The sequence below is a fragment of the Phacochoerus africanus genome, chromosome 10 (genome assembly GCF_016906955.1).
Source record: "Phacochoerus africanus isolate WHEZ1 chromosome 10, ROS_Pafr_v1, whole genome shotgun sequence".
Taxonomy (NCBI): domain Eukaryota; kingdom Metazoa; phylum Chordata; class Mammalia; order Artiodactyla; family Suidae; genus Phacochoerus; species Phacochoerus africanus.
Genome location: NC_062553.1, coordinates 37,932,537 through 37,954,412, shown reverse-complemented (window position 1 = coordinate 37,954,412; position 21,876 = coordinate 37,932,537). Strand labels below are relative to the sequence as shown.

Below are 21,876 nucleotides of genomic sequence, written 5' to 3'. Positions count from 1 at the left end.
ATGTGTCTTTTTCAAGGAAAGTTTTGTCCAGATATATGCCCAAGAGTGGGATTGCTGGATCACATGGTAATTCTATATTTAGTTTTCCGAGGTACCTCCATACTGTTTTCCATAGTGATTGTACCAATTTGCATTCCCACCAACAGTGCAGGAGGGTTCCCTTTTCTCCACACCCTTTCCAGCATTTGTTATGAGAAAAAGAATGTATATATTGTATGGCTGGGTCACTATGTTGCACAGCAGAAATTGACACAACACTGTAAATCAACTATACTCTAATTTTTCAAAAAAGCCCAACATTCTTGGGGTTCATCTTCCTGCTGTTGGGCCCTGGGCTGGGAAGCCTGATGTGGGGCTCAGAGCCCTTACTTCTTACGTAGAATCTCTGCAATTGTAATCATCTTCTGTTTGTGGGTTGCTTGCTCAGTGTTATTCGTTGTGATTATATCGCTTCTCTGCTTCTTCTACCCCTCTCATTGTGGCTGTGGTTCCTTCCTTATATATTTCGTTGTAGATCTTTTCTGCTGGCCTTCTGGTCTTTCTCATCATTATTTGGTCTGTGCATGGTTGGAATTTGGGGGTGCCCCTGAGAGGAGTTGAGCTCAGAGTCTTCCTCCTCCACCATTTGGCCACTCTCCTCAGAAGGCTTTTCCAATAAAACCAATCAAGGTTAAAAAAAAAAAGTTTATGGCAAAACATTTAAATTTCTGTGAAATGTGTCAAATGTGTATATGCTTTCAAATACACATATGAAAATACTTGCAAAGATGTTCACCAGAATGATAACAATGTATCTTTGGTGCTCAGATTTTGTTAAGAGACTTTAATTTCATTTTATGTTTTCTTGGATTCTTTGTGTTCAAAGAGCATATATATTACTTTATGAAAAGTGTGTTTCTAATGGGGAAAATAAGCAAAGAGACTCACTGTAGGATGCTTTTTTGGCTAAACTATTTAAGGAATGGCACTATTTTCTAGTATATTTGTGTTGTTGTTGTGTTAGTAACTACGCTGGAAATGCTGACTTCTCTTTCTCCCTAGGGCTCATGTCTCGTCTCCGTTACCCAGTTGGGCTGATGGGCAGCTGTTTACCAGCCACGGCTGGTTTTAGCTATGGTAAAGTATGCACATGTGCTCAAGTGAAAATGAAATCCAGTAAAGAATCTACCCCGTTTCCCCTCTGTGTTCTTATTGTCTCAGATTCTCTTGAGATATCTGTCTAGCTACATTTCTGCTCCAAGTTTGAATCTCTCTTCTGAGATGTTTAAATACAAGCATCTCAGAAGGGCATTTAAACTTTGGGGGACATGTTTCACTTTTTCTTCAATTTTGTTGTAAAGTGTTAGGAACCCTTTTGATAAATTACAGTTCTTTTTATGTGCATATTTGGATTGTCGTCCTCTGGTTATGAGGGTGGCTGGGAAATGACTGCTCCCCAAGAGAACTTGCTAAAATGAGCTACTAAAAGTGCCCTCTTTACCTTTTTCGAATAGAACTTGGACAAAGTGTGATTTGAACTATTTTCTAGTGAATGTGGTAGAATAAGTAAGAGCCAATCTCTGAGGATAAGTAAGAGCCAGAGAATTGCATTTTCTAATTTGGCGACACTTTATTTCCTTATATTTCTCTCATTGGGAGGATTTTAAACATAATGAAAAAAAATAACAAAATGATTGTGTAGCAGATAATCAGGACCCAGGGTTACCTCTGTGAATTGGGATGGAATGGTGATTGCAGGGTGTTATAGGTGCCCCATCATTACTATATATTAAAATATTCTACCATTAGCAACTTATTTAAGTTAAACATGGTCCTCTTAAGTTAAAAAAATACATTTTCAATTTTTTAACATTCAGAAGAGTGCACCATTCATATCTAGAGCCCAATTAATTTTGCCTGGTTTAGACTCCTTTTTTTCTTTTTCCCCCTTTTTAGGGCCACACCTGAGGCATATGGAAATTCCTAGGCTAGGGGTCGAATCGGAGCCAGAGCTGCAGGCTTATGCCACAGCCACAGCAATGCCAGAACCTCAACCCACTGAGCAAGGCCAGGGATCGAACCTGCATCCTCATGGATACTAGTCAGGTTCATTACAGCTGAGCCACAACGGGAACTCCTTGACTCCTTTCTATAAATGCAATCAGATGCTGCATCTGTGTCTGGTTTCTTTCTCTTGTGCTTCCACATGTGAATTCTCCCATGGTGTTGGGTGTGGTTGTTTTGTCTGAGGTTGCAGTGCATGGATCTCCTGCAGTTGATTTGCCCATCCTTTTTCAGAAGCCCTTTTGGGTTGTAACCAGTTTTTGGCTCTTTGAAATAATAGCATTATAAGCATTCTTGTGTGTCTTTTGCCAACATTTAATATACACTTGTGCCCTGACAATGTGGGACATATACTTACAAGCAGAACTGCTGGATCACAGAGTATACATGCACTCAGGTTTAGTCAATTTTCTAAGGCGCTTATGTCAAATTAATGTGTATGGGAGTTTCAGCTGCACCACATCTTTGCTCTTGCCAATATTTTATATTCTTTTGGTTTTTGTTTGATTTTGGTTTTCATTTCAGCCGATCTGGTATGTGTGTAGCAGTATCTCATTTTGGTTTAGATATGCATTTCTCTGAGGACTAATTATGTTGATCAAATTTTCAGAAGTTCAATGGCCTTCTGGTTTTTCTCTCTTGTGAGAAAATACTCTTTCAGTTATTTTAACCCTTAGGGATCCTTTAACCCACTGCACCAGGCCAGGATTGAACCTGGGACTCCAGCCACTGCTTTTGGATTCTTAACCCACTGCGCCACAGCAGGAACAGCAATTTGTTCTTATTTTGCATAGGAATTCTTTTCGGTTATGCATTTTAACAAACAACTTCTTCCAGTCTGTGGCTTACCTTTTCATTTTCTTAATGGGATTTTGATAAATAGGAATTTTACAAAGTATAATTTATCAGTATTTTCCTTTATGGTTATATTCTATTGAATAATTCTATGCCAATCCCAAGGTCATGAATATATTCTCTTATGTTACTTGTAAAACAGCCCTACTATTGGGAAGGAAGATGCCTTGCAAACCTGTTATGAGGGGCCATCAGCCCTTGCAATTCCTTAACCCACTGAGCAAGGCCAGGGAGCGAACCTGTGTCCTCATGGATACTCATTGGGTTTGTTACCACCGAGCCATGACGAGAACGCCCTGCAATTCTTTTAAATGCATTATTATAAAGTTCCAGGAGATGGTGATATTGCTGTATAAAAGGAGATACTGAAAAGTTAAGATTTGATTCTGAGTTTTCCAGAGGGTTATTTTAAAAACAGTTCTTTTTCTCCTGACTTGCTTCTTTAGAATAAGGAATATTCAGTAATACCAATCTCCTTTCAAACATATACTTAGATGTGGGTCAATCTTAATACTGAAAATTTTTATTAGATGACTTGATTAGACTCTCCACAAAGGACAAAGGGCAGGAAGGCCCTTTAGGGGTGGGAGTGGGCGAGGAACAGTACAAGAAATAGGGGGAGCCCACATTTTTATCTGCCTCAGACTTTACTCACCAGGACAAAAACAGACTGAGGACATGCATATTGAGGTCCCAGGTCTGCTTTTGGTAGGTTTAATTTAGAAAGGCACTGAACTATGTTTCATCCTGGGTCTCTCTGGAAAGAAAAATGTGTTTCCAAATCCATAATTCCTCTCCAAGTAAGGAGAGTTTGTATTTTTAAACTGGAATTCTGGAATTACCTTTTAAAGCCACAATGAGAACATTCAAAATGGTTATAGGTCCTTTCTACTCATTTATAATTTTTTGTTTGTTTTTGTTTTTTAGGGCCTCACCTGTGGCATATGGACGTTCCCAGGCTAGGGGTCAAATCGGAGCTACACCTGTCCGCCTACACCACAGCCACAGCAATGCCAGATCTGAGCTGTGTCTGCGACCTACACCACAGCTCATGGCAACACTGGATCCCCAACCCACTGACCAAGGCCAGGAATGGAACCCGCTTCTGCTGTGCCACAATGGGAACTCCCTACTCATTTTTAAGTTTTTTGAACCTCTCCATAAAAAGAAGAAATTAGGTTGAGGTAATTCCTAAATCTTTTTTAACGCTAATGTTTTAACATGTTTGTCTTTATTCGTGACATGGATTTTTTTTTTTTTTTTTTTTTTTTTTTTTTTTTAGGGCCACACTGGTGGCATATGAAAGTTCTCAGGTTAGGGGTCAAATCAGAGCTATAGCTGCTGGCCTACACCACAGCCACAGCAACACCGGATCCTCAACCCACGGAGCGAGCCAGGGATCGAACCTGCATCCTTATGGATATTTAGTCAGATTTGTTACCCTCTGAGCCACAATGGGAACTTCATGGATGTTTTACTTTTCCAGAAAAGTGGGAGATAGATCCATCTGAGTTGGCTTTTGTGAAGGAGATTGGAAGCGGTCAGTTTGGAGTGGTCTATTTAGGCCAGTGGCGAGCACACGTCCAAGTTGCCATCAAGGCCATCAACGAAGGTTCCATGTCTGAAGAGGATTTCATTGAAGAGGCTAAAGTGATGACGTAAGTATCTATGATACCCAGATAAGTATCATACGACCTCCTGGTGTCATGGGACGAACACAGATTTTGGAGTCAGTCACATATGGATTTGTGCTAAATTCTGCCCAAGCTGGTTTTGGGACCCGGCAAATTATTTGACCTCTGTGTGACTTGGGCGAGTTATTCCACTTTTCCATGCCTCCATTTCCTCACCTCTAAAATGGAGTTAACAGGAGTTCCCATTGTGGCTCAGTGGTTAACAAACCAGACTTTTATCCATGAGGATCCAGGTTCAATCCCTGGCCTTGCTCAGTGGGTTAAGATCTGGCATTGCTGTGAGCTGTGGTGTAGGTCGAATACGTGACTCGGATCCCACATTGCTGTGGTTGTGGTGTAGGCCGGCGGCTACAGCTCCGATTCGACCCCTAGCCTGGGAGCCTCCATATGCTGTGGTGAGGCCCTATAAAGACCAAAAAAAGACACAAAAATAAAAATAAAAAATAAAATGGTGTTAACAATACCTAACTCACTCAACCAACATGTGAACTGAATGAGATAATCTATGAAAGTGGCCAGATGTGCATTCTTTTCAGCTCAATAATAGGTGCCTAATGAATGAGTACATTTCTTTCCCTTCTCCCAGAAGCAAAAATGTTGCTTCTGTTTAAATGGTAATATAAAGATAAAATATTTGCTTTCAGAGAATTTAAGAATCTTGAGCTCTAACAGAAGTGGCTCTTGGTCGATCATTGGATGCTGCTCATAACTTCTGGGATTTCCCAGCTTAGCATTTTGTGGAATAATTTTGGGGGGAAATTAGGGATTCTACTTTGGATGTGTTGAATTTGAGAGATGTGTTAGGTAGCCAAGGGTGACCAAGAGGCAAGCACATAAGTGAGTCTAGAGTTCAGAAGAGAGGTTAGGGCAGTCACCGCAGATGACATTTACAACTCTGAAACGTGATGTGGTCACCTAGGGAAAGAGAACAATTAGAAAAGGAGAGGAGTTCCCATTGTGGCTCAGCTAAAACGAATCCAACTAGTATCCGTGAGGACGCAGGTTCAGTCCCTGGCCTTGCTCAGTGGGTTAAGGATCTGGCATTGCCATGAGCTGTGATGTAGGTCACAAATGTGGTTCAGATCTAGTGTTGCTGTGGTTGTGGCTGTAGCTGGCAGCTGCAGCTCCGATTTGACCCCTAGCCTGGGACCTTCCACGTGCCCACATCCATAAAAAGGAAAAAAAAAAAAAGGAAGAAATCTGCCAATCTAAAAATATTTAAATAACAAATTTACATATCTATGACATGGTTACTCTACAATGAATCAAGTGCATTTGTCTTCAGTGAGAAAAATATGTGTATCAATAGGTTCTAAAATTACAGCAAAGGGCAATGAACTTTTTCTGTTTGCATCTTTCTCTGCCCTTGAGAAATACTTGTTGGGTTTGTTAGACCAAACTATCCATGGGAGGGTCAAATTCATTTGTTTTTGCCTTATTTCCGATAAAGCTTATTTCCTGTTTTTCTGATAGATTTTTGCTAGAGATTTTGCTAAGCAAATGCAGTGTAACGTTCCAGTTTTCAAATGTGTACATGCAGGGTATCAACTTGGTGGCTACCTCATGGCAAATTAATATTCTATTTCAGGAGTTGCTTTCCTGCCACTATTCTGCACACATGTAAGCTGCATCCCTTAAATGGAAGTACCCTTTATGAATTAGGTAAATCAGACAATCTACACATATTATGTGTATGTGGGTATATAAATACATATATACATAAATCAAAATCATGTATAATTTCCTTTCTATCTTTCTCCCACTAACTGGAGTGTTTTTGTTTGCTCATTATATGGAAATGCATCAATTCATCACTCGTATACACTGCTTTAAGGTAATCCATCTCCCTGAGTCATTGGCTTTATTTTACCTTTATGACTGAAAAGAGGTAACATTTCAGGTTACTTTTTTTTTTCCCGCTTTTTAGGGCCTCACCCATGGCATAGGGAAGTTCCCAGGCTAGCAGTCAAATCACAGCATTAGCTGCCGACCTACACCACAGCCACAGCAATGTGGGATCCGAGCCGCATATGCGGCCTATACCACAGCTCACAGCAACACCAAATCCTTAACCCACTGAGCAAAGCCAGGGATCAAACCTTTGTCCTCATGGATACTAGTCAGATTTGTTTCTGCTGAGCCACAACAGGAACTCTTCAAGTTACATTTGACTAACAAAAAATTGGCTTATTATACAATCTTCTAAAATTATGAACACTAATTTGAATGTATTTTTCATGTTCAAGCTAACTCATTGGCATAAAAGGCCTTTAGGGACTGGGTATTACAAAAAAAACCCAGAAAAAAACAATAAACTTTTGAAGTGTAGATGACTAAAAAGTTCCATGTGATTTTTTTTTGCCTTTTTTTTTGCTATTTCTTGGGCGGCTCCCTTGGCACATGGAGGTTCCCAGGCTAGGGGTCGAATCAGAGCTGTAGCCGCCGGCCTACACCAGAGCCACAGCAACGCGGGATCCGAGCCGCGTCTGCGACCTACACCACAGCTCACAGCAACACCGGACCCTTAACCCACTGAGCAAGGGCAGGGACCGAACCCGCAACCTCATGGTTCCTAGTCGGATTCGTTAACCACTGCGCCACGACAGGAACTCCCCATGTGAATTTTAATACACAATATTCAAGGCCTTGTATATGTGCATGTGTGTGTGTGTGTGTGTGTGTGTGTATCTGGGTCTATGTGTGTAATTACTAAATACAGAGCAGTGTCTCATGTTGGTAAATGTTTTTCAGTCTTCACCTTAATCTAAAACTTTCCTTGAAATGTCCTTATTCTTTAGACTTGACTTTTTCATACACATCAATCACTCTTTCCTCCCTCTTGTCCATCCAGAATTTTCTAAGCAGCTGCCGTTGGGAAGTTGAAGCTCAAGAAACAGAAACTGGGGAGTTCCCATCGTAGCGCAGTGGTTAACGAATCCGACTAGGAACTATGAGGTTGCGGGTTCGATCCCAGGCCTTGCTCAGTGGGTTAAGGATCCGGTGTTGCTGTGAGCTGTGGTGTAGGTTGCAGCCGTGGCTCGGATCCTTCGTTGCTGTGGCTGTGTGGTGTAGGCCAGTGGCTACAGTTCCGATTCGATCCCTAGCCTGGGAACCCCTATATGCCGCAGAAAGCGGCCCAAGAAATGGCAAAAAAAAGAAAAAGAAAAAAGAAACAGAAACTGGGTATGAAGTAGAAGGAACGAGGAGACAAAAGACTTACAAAATGGCAAAGAGAAAAATCAAATATAGGGCATGTACCCTGTGGTGTCTATGACTTAGAAAGCACTGGGTAAACTCTTGACCCCGCTTTCTCAGCGCATAAAGTAGAAAGGAAACTGTTCTGTGTTCTCTGTGGTTGGGTTCCTTTGTACTGATGATGAACATTATCTGAGGATGGCAAGAAATCACCAGCTGAATTCAGACACGGTAACCTGCCAAAACAGTTCTGCGATGGGTCTGTGTTTGTCTTCGACAGGAAGTTATCTCACTCAAGGCTCGTTCAGCTCTACGGAGTATGTATACAGCGGAAGCCCCTTTACATTGTGACGGAGTTTATGGAACACGGCTGCCTGCTTAACTACCTCAGAGAGAGGAAAGGAAAGTTGAAGAAGGAGATGCTGCTCAGTGTGTGCCAAGATATCTGTGAAGGGATGGAGTATCTGGAGAGAAACTGCTTCATCCACAGGGATTTAGTAAGTGCAGGGCAGATGCGCTGATGATTTTACAATATTATACTCAGAAGGACATGACAGTTTAGGACTTTTAATGCACTGAATTGTCAATTCAGTTTTTAAACATTTTCTATTCGTGTACCCTTCTGGGAAAGGTAATTTTTTTTTTTTTGGTCTTTTGTCTTTTTAGGGCTACACCTGGGACCTATGGAGGTTCCCAGGCTAGGGGTTGAATCGAAGCTACAGCTGCCGGCCTATAGCACAGCCACAGCAACACGGGATCCGAGCCGCGTCTGCAACCTACACCACAGCTCACGGCCATGCCGGATCCTTAACCCACTGAGCGAGGCCAGGGATCGAACCTGCAACCTCATGGTTCTTAGTCGGATTTGTTTCTGCTTTGCCATGACGGGAACTCCCCATCACTTTATTTTTAATTGTCCATTGATGCTATAGCCAAGTAAGGTATTACTCTAAATATGCCTTGAACCAATGAATCACCACACTAATCAACTCATTGGAACTAATTTACTTGCTTTCTTCTTCATCCCTTCCTTCTTCCTTCTCTTCCTTCTGCCTTTCTTTCAACCGATAACCAAAGATGTATTGAATGCCTAGTGTATGCCAAGCACTCTGCCAGGCTCTGGAGCACAGTTGTGAAGAACCAGCCCCAGCGGTTCTCACCTAGGGGTGAGACTGCCTCCCGGGGGAGGTGGTTTGGTTCTAACAGAACTGTTCTAATCCCAGCAGCCTTACAGGCATTATTGAGAAGAACTGGAAATGATAAACCATTCTGTTCTGTAATGCTCCGAAGAGCCCTCCAAGCAAGCAAAAGTAATCAGTGCTTGTCTTGCTTCAAAATCAAATAGCTCTGCTTCCCTGCCTTGCTGCCTCCTCTTGAAGGACATTTTCTACCTGATCCACATTTATTCGTGATAATCATACTACTCCTTCTGTGTCCTTCCATGTCTCATTTGCAAGTCCCCAAAATTAACACCAATGAGAATTTTCTTTTCTTTTTAGAGCTGTACTCCTGGCATATGGAAGTTCCCAGGCTAGGGGTCGAATTGGAGCTGCAGCTGCCAGCCTACGCCACAGCAACACGAGATCTGAGCCACACCTGCAACCTACACTGTAGCTTGTGGCAACACTGGATCCTTAACCCACTGAGCAAGGCCAGGTATCAAACGTGCATCCTCATGGACACTATGTTGGGTTCTTAACCCGATGAGCCACAAGGGGAACTCCAGGCTGGAATACTTTAGGAAGAGAAAGGAGGCATAATATCATTGGCTTCAGCACACCATTGCTTGTTCTACACGTGACTTAGAACTCTCATGGCATTTGTTATTTACTACTTCCTGTATTAGTTTACATTGTTTACACAAAAGTTAGACTCTTGACTCCTTGACTTGAGGTCTAGACTCCTGAGCTGCACTGCAGGGTGATGAGAATGCAGAGCAATGGTTCTCAAACTCACTATGCATCAGAATCACCTGGGAGCTTTTTATTTATTTATTTATTTGTTTATTTATTTATTTAGTCTTTTTTTTTGCTATTTCTTTGGGCCGCTCCCGCGGCATATGGAGGTTCCCAGGCTAGGGGTCCAATCGGAGCTGTAGCCACTGGCCTACGCCAGAGCCACAGCAACTTGGGATCCGAGCCGCGTCTGCAACCTACACCACAGCTCACGGCAACGCCGGATCGTTAACCCACTGAGCAAGGGCAGGGACCGAACCCGCAACCTCATGGTTCCTAGTCAGATTCGTTAACTACTGCGCCACGACGGGAACTCCACCTGGGAGCTTTTTAAAACATCATAGCACCCAGCGCATACCCCAGACCAATGAAATCAGAATCTCTGGGGATAGAAACTAGCCAGAAACTTTTTTTTTTTTTTTTTAATTTCCCTAGTGAGTCCACTGTACAGTTAAGATTGAGAACCCTGGAGTTCTGGTCGTGGCTCAGCAGTTAACGAACCTGACTAGCATCCATGAGGATGCGGGTTTGATCCATGCCCTTGCTCAGTGGGTTAAGGATCCAGCGTTGCTGTGAGCTGTGTGTAGTTCGCAGATGCAGCTTGGATCCCACGTTGCTATGGCTCTGGAGTAGGCTGGCAGCTATAGCTCTGATTGGACCCCTGGCCTGGGAACCTCCATATGCCATTGTGTGGCCCTAAAAAAAACAAAAATACAAAGAAAAAAAAAAAAGCAAGGATTGAGACCCCTGCTCAAGAGCTAGTTGAAATCTCACCTTTATTTTTTTACTAGCTGTGTGACTTGGGGTAAGGTAGTTAACTAGAGAAGGGGTATTAATTATAGCACCTCTTTCCTATAGACTTGTTGGGAAGAGTATGAATTAATATGTGTAAGCACTTAAAACAATGCCTAGCAAGTAGCGCACAGCTCGACCATTGTTTCTCTTGCCTCAGGGCACATCCCCCAGTGTCCAGCCCAGAGTAGCCACTGAGTACATTTTTGAATGGATGGATTTGGTATCAGTTCCACCTAGCTCACTTTTCTTAGTCTCTGCAGTTTGGCCCTCCCGATAAGGATGAGAATTCAGAATTCAGTTTGGTGACAGTTCTGGTCAGTCTCTTTGCTCCCGGTGGCTTCTTGCAGACCGCAGCTAGCCTTGGTTTCTGCCTGCATTGCTTTCTTTTGTGTTCTGCTTTCTCCCCCTACAGGCCACTTAAAATACACTCGTGAACACTGAGTCTTTTCCTGGTCCAGGGCTTGACTTGTGGTTTGGCCTTGAGATCATTGCTGGCGTCTCTCAGCATCTTCCAAGCTGGCTCCTTCGGCTCTCTATTTCAAGTGGTTTACTTTTGTTTTGGGGACTCATTAGACCACAAATTCGCTCAGAAGAGAACAATTCTATCAAATCATTGCCCCACATGAGGCCAACTACCCAAATCCATGATTTTCCTAAACTGACTGAAAATGGATTGTTTTGGCCTCAGAGAGTCTCTGCATCATATCGCAGCATGTTTAGTTTACTGTGATAATTTAAGAAAGGTGAAATTATCGTTGTAAATAGTTACATTTAAGGAAATATGTTTTAGAGGACAATTTCATAATTTTTATTAGCAATTATGGATCCCAAAGGTATATAATGACCGCCCCATATTTTTCATATGCATATTGGACTTTCCTCTTTTTATGTATGAAGATCAATTTTAAAATACATATTTTTAAAGTGTAGTTGATTTACCGTGTTGTACCAATTTCTGTTGTACAGCACAGTGACAGTCCCTTTCTCTTTTTAGGGCTACACTTGTGGCATATGGAAGAACCCAGGCTAGGGTTAGAATCAGAGCTATAGCTGCCGGCCTACGCTACAGCCACAGCAACACAGGATTCGAGCCGCATCTTCACCCTACACCACAGCTCACAGCAACGCCGGATCCTTAACCCACTGAGGGAGGCCAGGGATCAAACCCACTTCCTCATGGTTCCTAGTCAGATTTGTTTCCACTGTGCCACAACGGGAACTCCTGAAAAAGGAAAGTATTAACATTTATTTTCATTTCTAAAATTTCTTTGAAGAATCATTAAAATCCATCACATGAGGGCAGGTGTGTTGAATCATATCGACGGGAATCACCATAAAAATAATACGGCTGCTCACACAGAGAAGCTGTGCCTAGGCCCAAAGAAACTAAGGAAAAGGAGGGTGCAAAAGTTTGAAAGAAACACTTGTGTTCAAACCTGAATCCTTTCCTTCTTTCTACAGGCGGCCAGGAATTGTTTGGTCAGTTCTACAAGCATAGTAAAAATTTCGGACTTTGGAATGACGAGGTACATAATAATTCTTTTTTCTTTTTCTTTTTAAAATATATGTTGTTGGAGTAGAGTTGACTTGGAAAGTTGCATTAGTTTCAGGGGGACAGCAAAATAAATCAATTATCCATATACATAGAGCCATTCTTTTTCAGATTCTTTTCCCGTATAGGTTGTTACACCGTATTGAGTAGATTAATTACCCTGTGATACACAGTGGAAACTTGTTGCCCATCTAGTTTATATATAGTATATATTCTTTTTTCTTTGTTTACTCACAAGAGGGAAACTTGCATTCGTTTATAGACAAACTGAAGATGTTACTGGCTTAGCTTTTTTTTCTCTGAGGGAAGTGCTGCTGTGGTCGTATAGTCTGCTGACCGACTTTGAAATTTAGGACATGTACCGATGTTGGCTTGGAGGGAAGTGGGGACTGTGGGTGATTCTTCTGTTTTTCTTTCAGGGCATTATTGATAAAACTATGTCATATCTTAAAATTAAAAAGGATTTCTTGGAGTTCCCATCATGGCTCAGCGGTAATGAACCTGATGACTATCCATGAAGACTCTGGTTTGATCCCTGGCCTCGCTCCGTGGGTTAAGGATCTGGCATTGCTGTGAGCTGTGGTGTAGGTCACAGACATGGCTTGGATCCTGCGTTGCTGTGGCTCTGGTGTAGGCCAGTGGCTGTAGCTTTAATGTGACCCTTAGCCTGGGAACTTCCATGTGCCACAAGTGTGGTCCTAAAGAGCAAAAAAAAAAAAAAAGAAAAGAATTTTCTCAGTCTACTCATCATATATATAAATTTAAGAGAAAAGCCTTCCTGATATATATTTCTGAAAGAGGAAAAGAATAAATTCAATTGCTCAGCTCTGATTTTTCTGTCACTATCATGCATTTCTATTATCAGGTGTAGTAGCTGACTCTAAGTCTATAACACAAGTGTGTGAATTGTCTCACCTTATTTTTAATAACTCAGTGCAGTCTACATTTTGAGTCCCTTTCCTTCAGGTTGCTAGAATTTTTTTTTTTTTTCTTTTCAGGGCCATGCCGGCGGCATATGGAAGTTCCCAGGCTAGGGATTGAGTCAGAGCTGTAGCTGCTGGCCTACATCACAGCCACAGCAACCCAAATCCAAGCCACATCTTTGACCTACCCCACAGCTCATGGCAATGCTGGATCCTTAACCCAGGGAGCGAGGCTAGGGATTGAACCCACGTCCTCATGGATACTCGGCAGGTTCATTACCGCTGAGCCACAACAGGAATTCCAAGGTTGCTAGAAATTTAATCCCAGTGATTTCGGGTTTCTCCGTGACCCTCTTCAGGGTCCAAATCCAAGTTGTGTGTGTCTCATGGGACCACATACTGGAGATGGCCTGTCTGGTCCCTCTTACCCATTGACATGGCTTCCCTGCTGCTACCATCGTCCTGTCTTGTCCTGGGCTGGCCATTCACACCAGGGGTTGCCGACTGGTCTTGAATTTCTGTCTGCAAAATTCCTATCTGGCCTTCTCTATGACCAGAACACTCCATGGGGCTAAGGCTCCATTTAGCTGGGCTCAGCCACCGCCTTTTGTTCTCTGGAATCATTCTGCCTTTACTGGGCTTGGCCTGGAAAAGCGGGTATGTGTGCGGTTTTGCTCTTGCATTCCATGAACCGATTGTGGGGAAGTGGGGCCGTCTTTCTCTGTTGTGTGACCAGGGCAGCCTTGTAGAGTGCAGGGTACAGGGCCCTTCCTCGGCCACCCACTAGTGTCCCACACTCCTTCCCTTTCCTTCTCTCCCACCTCCCGGCGCAAGGTAATCTTTCTCTAGCAGAATGGCTGGTGCTGGTAGGGAGATGTCACTCATCTTCATGAGCCATTCTCCCCAATGTTTTCTCCTTCTCTGGAAAAGTCTAGACTTTTGAAACAAAAGCTATTTTTTTTTAATGACTCTTTTCTTTTCGTTTTCTGTAATTCATTCTTTCCTCAAGTAGAAAGACCTCTGGCTCAGTAAAGGACCAGAGGTGGGGTAAGGTAAGGTATGTGGGAAAATGAGCAGGTGCATTTGAGAAGCATTAATAAATCCCTCAAAGATACTTGATTGTGGGAGCTCCCGTCATGGCTCAGTGGTTAATGAATCCGACTAGGAACCATGAGGTTGTGGGTTCGATCCCTGGCCTCGCTCAGTGGGTTAAGGACCCGGTGTTGCCATGAGCTGTGGTGTAGGTTGCAGATGGGGCTCAGATCCTGTGTTGCTGTGGCTGTGGTGTAGGCTGGCAGCTCTAGCTTCGATTGAACCCCTAGCCTGGGAACCTCCATATGCCTCAGGTGCAGCCCTAAAAAGATGAAGAAAGAAAGAAAGGCTGACCCCAAAGCTAGATGGCATACTCAAGGGGCTACATAGCACAAGTCAGCTATCTTCTCTTTTCTTCAGATCCCTACACATCATGTTCCTGCATACAATTCTCAAAAAAGAGAGAGGGTTTATTATTATTTATTTTTTCTTTTTACAGCCACACCTGCAGCATATGGAAGTTCCCAGGCTAGGGGTGAATTGGAGCTGCAGCTGCTGGCCTGCTCCACAGCCACAGCAACATGGGATCCGAGCCACATCTGTGACCTACACCGCAACTTGAGGCAATGCCGGATCCTTAACCCACTGAGTCAGGCCAGGGATTGAACCCACATCCTCATGGACACCGTGTTGCTCTTAATCCACTGAGCAAAAATGGAAACACCCATTGTTGTTATTTTTTTAAGGAGATGACAGTTATTCGTGATTTCTTTCCGTTTGAATAAAGGCATTAGAAATTTTACGCATCAAATGCGTTTCATCCAAATACTTTCATTTTTTCCCTTCCCTGCCCTACCAAAAAATATATGTATAAAGAAAGAAAATAAGACATCCAACTCTAAATTTATTCTTTCACATATATTTATCTTTTTAAAAAAATAACTTTGGTTTTTAGCTCAATCTGCATGCTTCTTTGCAAAGTTAAGAATTTATCATAACTGCCTAATCAGTGGAGCATATTTTAGATTGAGCAATTGCTGTGGTTTTCTGAACCCCAAAGAAACACAACTGAGGCATGGTTTGAGAAGGAAACTCTCTAAGGGATACTTTCCCACTTTGATAGAAAGATGAGAAGGGGGAGTTCCTGTCGTGGCTCAGGGGAAACGAATCTGACTAGCATCTATGAGGACTCAGGTTCGATCCCTGGCCTCTCTCAGTAAGTTAAGGATCCGGCATTGCTGTGAGCTGTGGTGTAGGTTGCAGACTCAGCTCGGATCTGGGTTGCTGTGGCTGTGGCGTAGGCCAGCAGCTACAGCTCCTATTTGACCCCTAGTCTGGGAACCTCCATATGCCATGGGTAAAGCCCTAAAAAGACCAAAAAAAAAAAAAAAGATAAGAAGGGAGTTCCCTTTTGGTACAATGGATTAAACACCCAGCATTGTCACTGCAGCAGCTTAGTCACTGCTATGGGGCAGGTTCGATTCCCAGACTGGGAACTTCCACGTGCTGTGGGCATGGCAAAAAAAACAAAAAAAACAAAAAAAACAAAAAAAACAAAGAAAGATTGGAAGGTATAGAGAACCTTTCTGACGTAAAGTACTTTGTATTTTAGAAATCAGAGTTAACTAAAAGGATTTGAAATAAACAGAAATTAGAGGTAGGTAATTAACACAATGTGCTCTGAAATCCAATGGCCTTAGGTATGTTTTGGATGATGAATATATCAGTTCTTCTGGAGCCAAGTTCCCAGTCAAGTGGTCCCCTCCCGAAGTTTTCCATTTCAACAAGTATAGCAGCAAATCTGATGTCTGGTCATTTGGTGAGTGAGTTTGGTGTTTATAAGTTGGAGCTTAATTTAGTACAATGGGCTAATCTCTTTTAACTTTGATTTCTTGGTAAGATGTAGCTAAACGTCTTCTTAGAATGATATTCTAAACACAACAGGTTGTCTTTGGCAACTGGTGTCATACGCCTTCTTACATAAGTCTGCCTTTTGGATCTTTTCCTTTCCCATTGAAGCACTTGCTGCAAACCCATAATGAAGTCGATTGATCTAGGAAACAAGCCCAGCCAGCTTTTCCATACCACAGAGACTGGCAAGGAAAACTGTTCTTAACAGCATCATTGAATTTTGAAAGTGATTAATGAACTTCACTGTCTGACTACAAGCAATGCCATCTTGTTTACATTATTGCCTTCATATTTTGTGAAATTAGACATAGGCCTCCTTGGGATTTGTCAGTTGCTATTTATATTGAGTAACGATATTCTTCACTGAGGACGAGATACAATGGAACTACTTGACGAAGCCTTCTTCATTCCAGAAAGAAGGTCACTGTGCAATAGCCTCAAGGACCACCAGAACCTGTCCTGGGACCTTTGAACATCAGCTTGGAAGAAGACTGCAAGCTTGGGTCTGCCCTGATCCTTATCTGTGGCCCTATTTTCCACTCCCAAACTATAAGACCCCCTTCCTATTTTCCCCAAAGAGGGGGCACAGTCTTTAGGGCATTAGCCTGCTATGGCTTCCTTTACCTGGCAAAGCAATAAAAGCTATTCTTCTAACTGCACCCCCCGCCGCCCCCCCCCCCAGCAAAAAAAGGAAAGAGATACTATGGACCAGGTCCAATGGAGTTTGTTCTTTAAGTTGATTTTTCCAAAATTGGCAACAGGAGTTTCAGTTGTGGCTCAGCAGGTCAAGATCCAGATATCGTGTCCGTGAGGATTCGGGTTCAATCCCAGCTCACTCGGTGGGTTAAGGATCTGGCATTGCCGCAAGCTACAGAGTAGGGTGCAGACATGGCTCGGATTTGGTGTTACTGTGGCTGTGGTGTAAGCCTGCAGCTGCAGCTCTGATTTGACCCCTAGCCCAGGAACTTCCATATGCTGCAAATGTGGCCATAAAAGGAAAAAAAAATTGGCAACAACTGTATAATAATCTATTCTCTTTCACCTAGACTTTGCTGGGTGGCTTCTTGGGGTTTGGAGAGACATCTGTACCCTCAAAGGGTATGAACATATTGTTGCCCACAATAAGGTCAAGTTTGTACCACTGATCTCATTAGCTCTCCACCAACATGTGGTAGTCTTGGCAGAGTTTTAAGCTCTACTGGAAAGTAGATACACTGTGAGACCAATAGAGAGCCACATAAGGATCTCATCAGGTGGCTGCGGAACAATGAGAACTCCTTGAGTTTTACGTGACCACTTGTCTTTCTTCCTCACTGACAGTGAGCTTTGGAGCATGTGTTCAGTCCTAAGAATCCTCTGGCTCTAGTGGAGACCTGACCTCTGATCAACACCTGATACATATGTGTAGAATAAACGACTAATTAAATGAACTCAAACTGGGAGCCTTGAAGGAGATTTACCAATCAATCCATCAATGATTTTTCAGTACCTACTTACAAGGAGAGCCCTGGCCAGATTTTCTGGGGCTCTACTCAGTGGTCTGTCTTGCAGTGGGAAGAGAGGAATGTATACCATCTACTGGCTGGTAAACTCTTGGCCTTAGCAGGCAGAGGGGAGCATACAATGCTGATATTTTCTACAGAATAGCACAAAGTTGCATTGATTTCAGGATCTGGAGACACGAGCAGTGCTCTAAAATGAAGATGCTGCCAGCATTTTCTTCCAATAAAGAGGCAGCCAAGACCAATGGCAAGGGAAAGGCATTGTTTTCACCTGGAATATATTCAGTTCAGAGGCCTCTTCAAACTAAGATGCACAGTGTCTGTTTCCTGTTATTCTGGATGATTGTACCAATGGCTGGAGGAGGAAAATAATGCCTTATCGTTTGAAATAGCTGTTTTAGTTCCAGGTAACCATTTTCCTCTAACTTCGTGTTTTCATTTTGTTTGCAGGAGTTTTGATGTGGGAAGTTTTTACAGAAGGAAAAATGCCTTTTGAAAATAAGTCAAATTTGCAAGTTGTAGAAGCTATTTCTAAAGGCTTCAGGCTCTACCGGCCTCAGCTGGCACCAATGGCCATATATGAAGTCATGTACAGCTGCTGGCATGAGGTGAGTGTCCCTTACTTTCCTGCAGAGGTTGGCTGGTCCAGCATCTGAGGGTGGACCTGCTTATCCCACATGACCCTGGGACTCCATTGAGGCAGGAGAAGGTGTCTGTTTCTTGGTGAACATCCCTGAGAACGGGAAGTATTCCCAGTACAAGATCATCAATCCACTTTATTTATTTATTTATTTAGGCTTTTTAGGGCTGTTCCCACGCCATATGGAGGTTCCCAGGCTCGGGGTCGAATTGGAGCTGTAGCCGCCACCAGCCTACACCACAGCCACAGCCACAGCAACATGGGATCTGAGCCACGTCTGCGACCTACACCACAGCTCACGGCAACACCACTGAGCGAGGCCAGGGATCGAACCTGTGTCCTTATGGTTGCTAGTCAGAATCATTTCTGCTGAGCCACGAGGGGAACTCCCTTATGCACTTCATTTTTTAGCAATGGCCTTTCATCTGAGCAGTTCTGTGCATTTTCCAAGTCTTATTTTCCTGAGGTTGATTCCTACAGAACCTCTTGATGTTACTAAAGCCTCAGGAATGAGATATTTTACTCCTGTTAAGATCGGCTGGGTGGAAACTAAGGAGAGAATTAGGCTGTTGAGCTTCCCCATTGAAAGAGAAGAATGGTGTTTTTATTTACTTCATCCTACTTATTTGTCTTGCTTTTCCAAGGCTGAAGGCAATGGGTTTCCTCTCTCCTGTGGCACTCAAGACACCTGATAAATTAAACCCGAAGAGGAATGAAGGCAGAAAGTCTGCCAGGAATTTCCGCTCAGAAAATGATCTCTTAGGAGCCCAGTTTCTCTTTTTCTTGAAATGCCAAGCTTAACAAGAAAGCCAGAGGGTTTATATCCTTCCTTTGTCTTTTCTGTGCTGACTCAACTCCCTTCCCCCTTCACCAGACTCCTCTGTGTTTTTTGACAGCTCCTCTCTCTTTCCAGCTGACAGTTTCAGCCCAGAAAAGCAACAGCTGGATGAGGAGTTTCCTCCCGGCTGAAAAAGAAATCACCTGACTCCCGATTCACAAACACTAAAAAATTGAATATTTCAAGAGCGACATGGTTGTTCCCATTCCAGAAATATATTCATTTTCTAAGGATCCCCGGTATATGACACTACTTTGCATATGATTAACTGCTCTGCAAGGAATCCTGAAAGACATAAAGAATGTTAAGTAAGCTGTTAGTAGCAAACATGTCTTAAGAGCATCTTTGCACTAACAGTGCAAATAGCTCAGGAGTATAGATTGTATATCAAGCAATATATATGTAGCGTGCAAACAGTATAGTACTTAATGGAGATTTTACATGTCTGTGGAGAGAGAGAGAAAAGAATAAGTAAGATGCTAACAAGAAGACCAAGTAAATGAGGTGCTTAGCCCCTCTGGATTCAAACATGATTATATCGACACGTTTCATAGGCTTGTTTCATAGGCTCTACTACCTGTACAACCTCAGCACCAGCCAAAAGCTCCACTATTTATTCTTGAAATCTCAAGGAGGACTCTCACGTGTGCTCACATATCCTCCTCCTCTGTCCTTTTATTGATGCCCTCTGTTTACAAGCCACTAAGGGTGGTGTCTCCCCACTAACCCTGCTGCCAATGACTTCTGTGAGAATGAGGCTGCCATGAGTATTTCCATTTCCCTGGAATTTCTTTTTTCTTTCTTCTTTTTCTGCTTTTTTTTTTAGGGCCTCCCCAGCAGCACATGGAGGTTCCCAGGCTGGGGGTCAAATCAGAGCTACAGCTGCTGTCCTACGTCACAGCCACAGCAACATGGGATCACAGCAGCATCTGTGACCTACACCACAGCTCACAGCAATGCCAGATCCTTAATCCACTGAGCAAGGCCAGGGATTGAACCCGCATCCTCATGGACACTAGTTGGATTCATTTCTGCTGCACCACGACAGGAACTCCCCATTTCCCCTGGATTTCAAACATGCCGTGGAGCTTCCTCATGGAGCCAAAGTCAAATCACAGCCCATGGTGAAATAGGAAAAATGCTCCAGTCGTTGACTTCATGGTTGGCGATTTTGTGGACTGAGCCTTAAAACAGCCTCTGCCCTAGGAACAGCCAAGTCCCTCATGAAAACATGACTTTTGCTTTCTGACTAAAATTCTTCTTTCTACAGAGAGTCGGGTGTGGTGAGTAACTGAGGCTGAGCTTGGGAGCTTGGTACTCTAGACCCCCCCCCCCTTTCCCAGCAATTCCTTTCCTCCCTGCATATCAAGGCTTCCTTTCCTCCAAATGATCTCTAGGGCAAAACTGTCCCGTGGAACTTTCTGCGATGATGGACATGTGCTAAGTTTACCCTTTACACTATGGTAACCACATCCGGCTAGTGAAGAATTGAAAAGTGGCTAGCGTGACTGAGAACTGAATTTTAAAATCGATTTAATTGTAATTAATTTAAACAGCCACATGGGTCTAGTGTTTGCAACTCTGGCCATTTTGTTTTGGCAGGGCTCTCTACCTTTATATTTTCACACTCTTGCCTCGATCAACTGCCATTCATACCCTATCAGATAAGATATCTTTCTCTTCGGTTTGTGGTGAACTAGCCTGGATCTGCCAGCCAGTCCCAGAGCTGCTGTACAAGTGCTCTTGGGTGGCTGTGGGGTGAGAATGCTGAACCCTAACCACCTGTCCCTTTGGAGAAAGAATTCTGCAAAGAGACTGAGGGTAATGAGGCAAATAAATGTTTCTTAAGAGAGAAAAGAGAGAAGATGGGTGTGGAGAAAGCTTAGGTGGGCTGGGATTGGAGCTAGAGAGGGAGAGAGAGAAACAGAAAGAGCAAGAGAGGAAGAAAGAGACAAGGATGCTCTTGAATGGGCGCATCCTTCCAGGCTTCCTCTGGCCAGTCATCTTGCTTCATCTGGCTTTGGCCTGACTCAGGGCCCTCCCCTGTGTGCAGCCTATTTTAGCCAGGATGGACTCTAGCACAAGGGTCTCTGGGAAGTTGACAGGAAGTACTATGGTCTGGTGCCCCACCTTTCTCTGACCCCCGAGGCACCTTTCTTCCAGTATGTGGTTCCGGAGGTCTCTTTGACCTCAAGAGTGAGAAATAGATGCTCTCTATCTTTTATTCAGGCAGCACGCAGCTTTTATCCCATCCATCCACAGGGAACAGGTTACAGTTGCTCAGCCTGGGACCCGTCTGTCTCCAGCTACACAAGCACGTATTCAACTGAGCTGACCTCTTCCACTTCCCTTTCCAGAAACCCAAAGGCCGCCCGACGTTTGCTGAGCTGCTGCAGATGCTCACGGAAATTGCAGAAACCTGGTGACCTGAAGTGAATGCCAACCCAGGGGATCATCATGCAAGACTGTCACGGAAGATCACCGATGGTGAATATCTTCCAGGAGGGTCGCCGACTCTCGGGAACAGTGCAAAGATCACAGGCTTTTCAAACTTTTGAGAGTTTAAGGCTATTCTGACAATTTTTCTACATGAGCATTTGAGAGAGACTTCTAAATGCTGATTTCTCGGTCATCTTCTGCATGTCCCATATGTGACGAAGGGAAAAATGCTGCATAGTGGTCTTCACGGTGGCTGCTCTTCACGAGAAGAGCCTGAGGGTCCCCAGGGATGTGTGAAAACCTGATCCTTTTCTAAGGAAGAGCCTGAAGAGGAGGAACTTTTTTTTTTCTTTTTTCTTTTTGGCTGTCCTGAGGCATATGGAGTTCCTGCGCTAGGTATCAGATCCAAGCTGCAGTTGTGACCTATGCCACAGCTGTGGCAACACTGGATCCTTTAACCCACTGTGCTGGGCTGGGATTGAGCCTGTGTCCCAGTGCTCCA

General features: G+C 43.4%; 1 protein-coding gene across 1 annotated transcript in view; it reads left to right on the top strand.

Moving 5' to 3' along the window:
- TXK (TXK tyrosine kinase) overlaps nucleotides 1–21,781 on the top strand; it is a 52,042-nt gene extending 30,261 nt beyond the window's left edge. Inside the window, exons 8-14 of the mRNA XM_047798467.1 lie at nucleotides 1,042–1,116; nucleotides 4,385–4,556; nucleotides 8,068–8,284; nucleotides 11,999–12,063; nucleotides 15,745–15,863; nucleotides 17,908–18,065; nucleotides 21,293–21,781. Of these exons, the coding sequence (XP_047654423.1) occupies nucleotides 1,042–1,116; nucleotides 4,385–4,556; nucleotides 8,068–8,284; nucleotides 11,999–12,063; nucleotides 15,745–15,863; nucleotides 17,908–18,065; nucleotides 21,293–21,361 (875 nt within the window). The 3' untranslated portion in view covers nucleotides 21,362–21,781. The remainder of the gene's footprint in view (nucleotides 1–1,041; nucleotides 1,117–4,384; nucleotides 4,557–8,067; nucleotides 8,285–11,998; nucleotides 12,064–15,744; nucleotides 15,864–17,907; nucleotides 18,066–21,292) is intronic.
- Nucleotides 21,782–21,876: the final 95 nt, after the last annotated feature.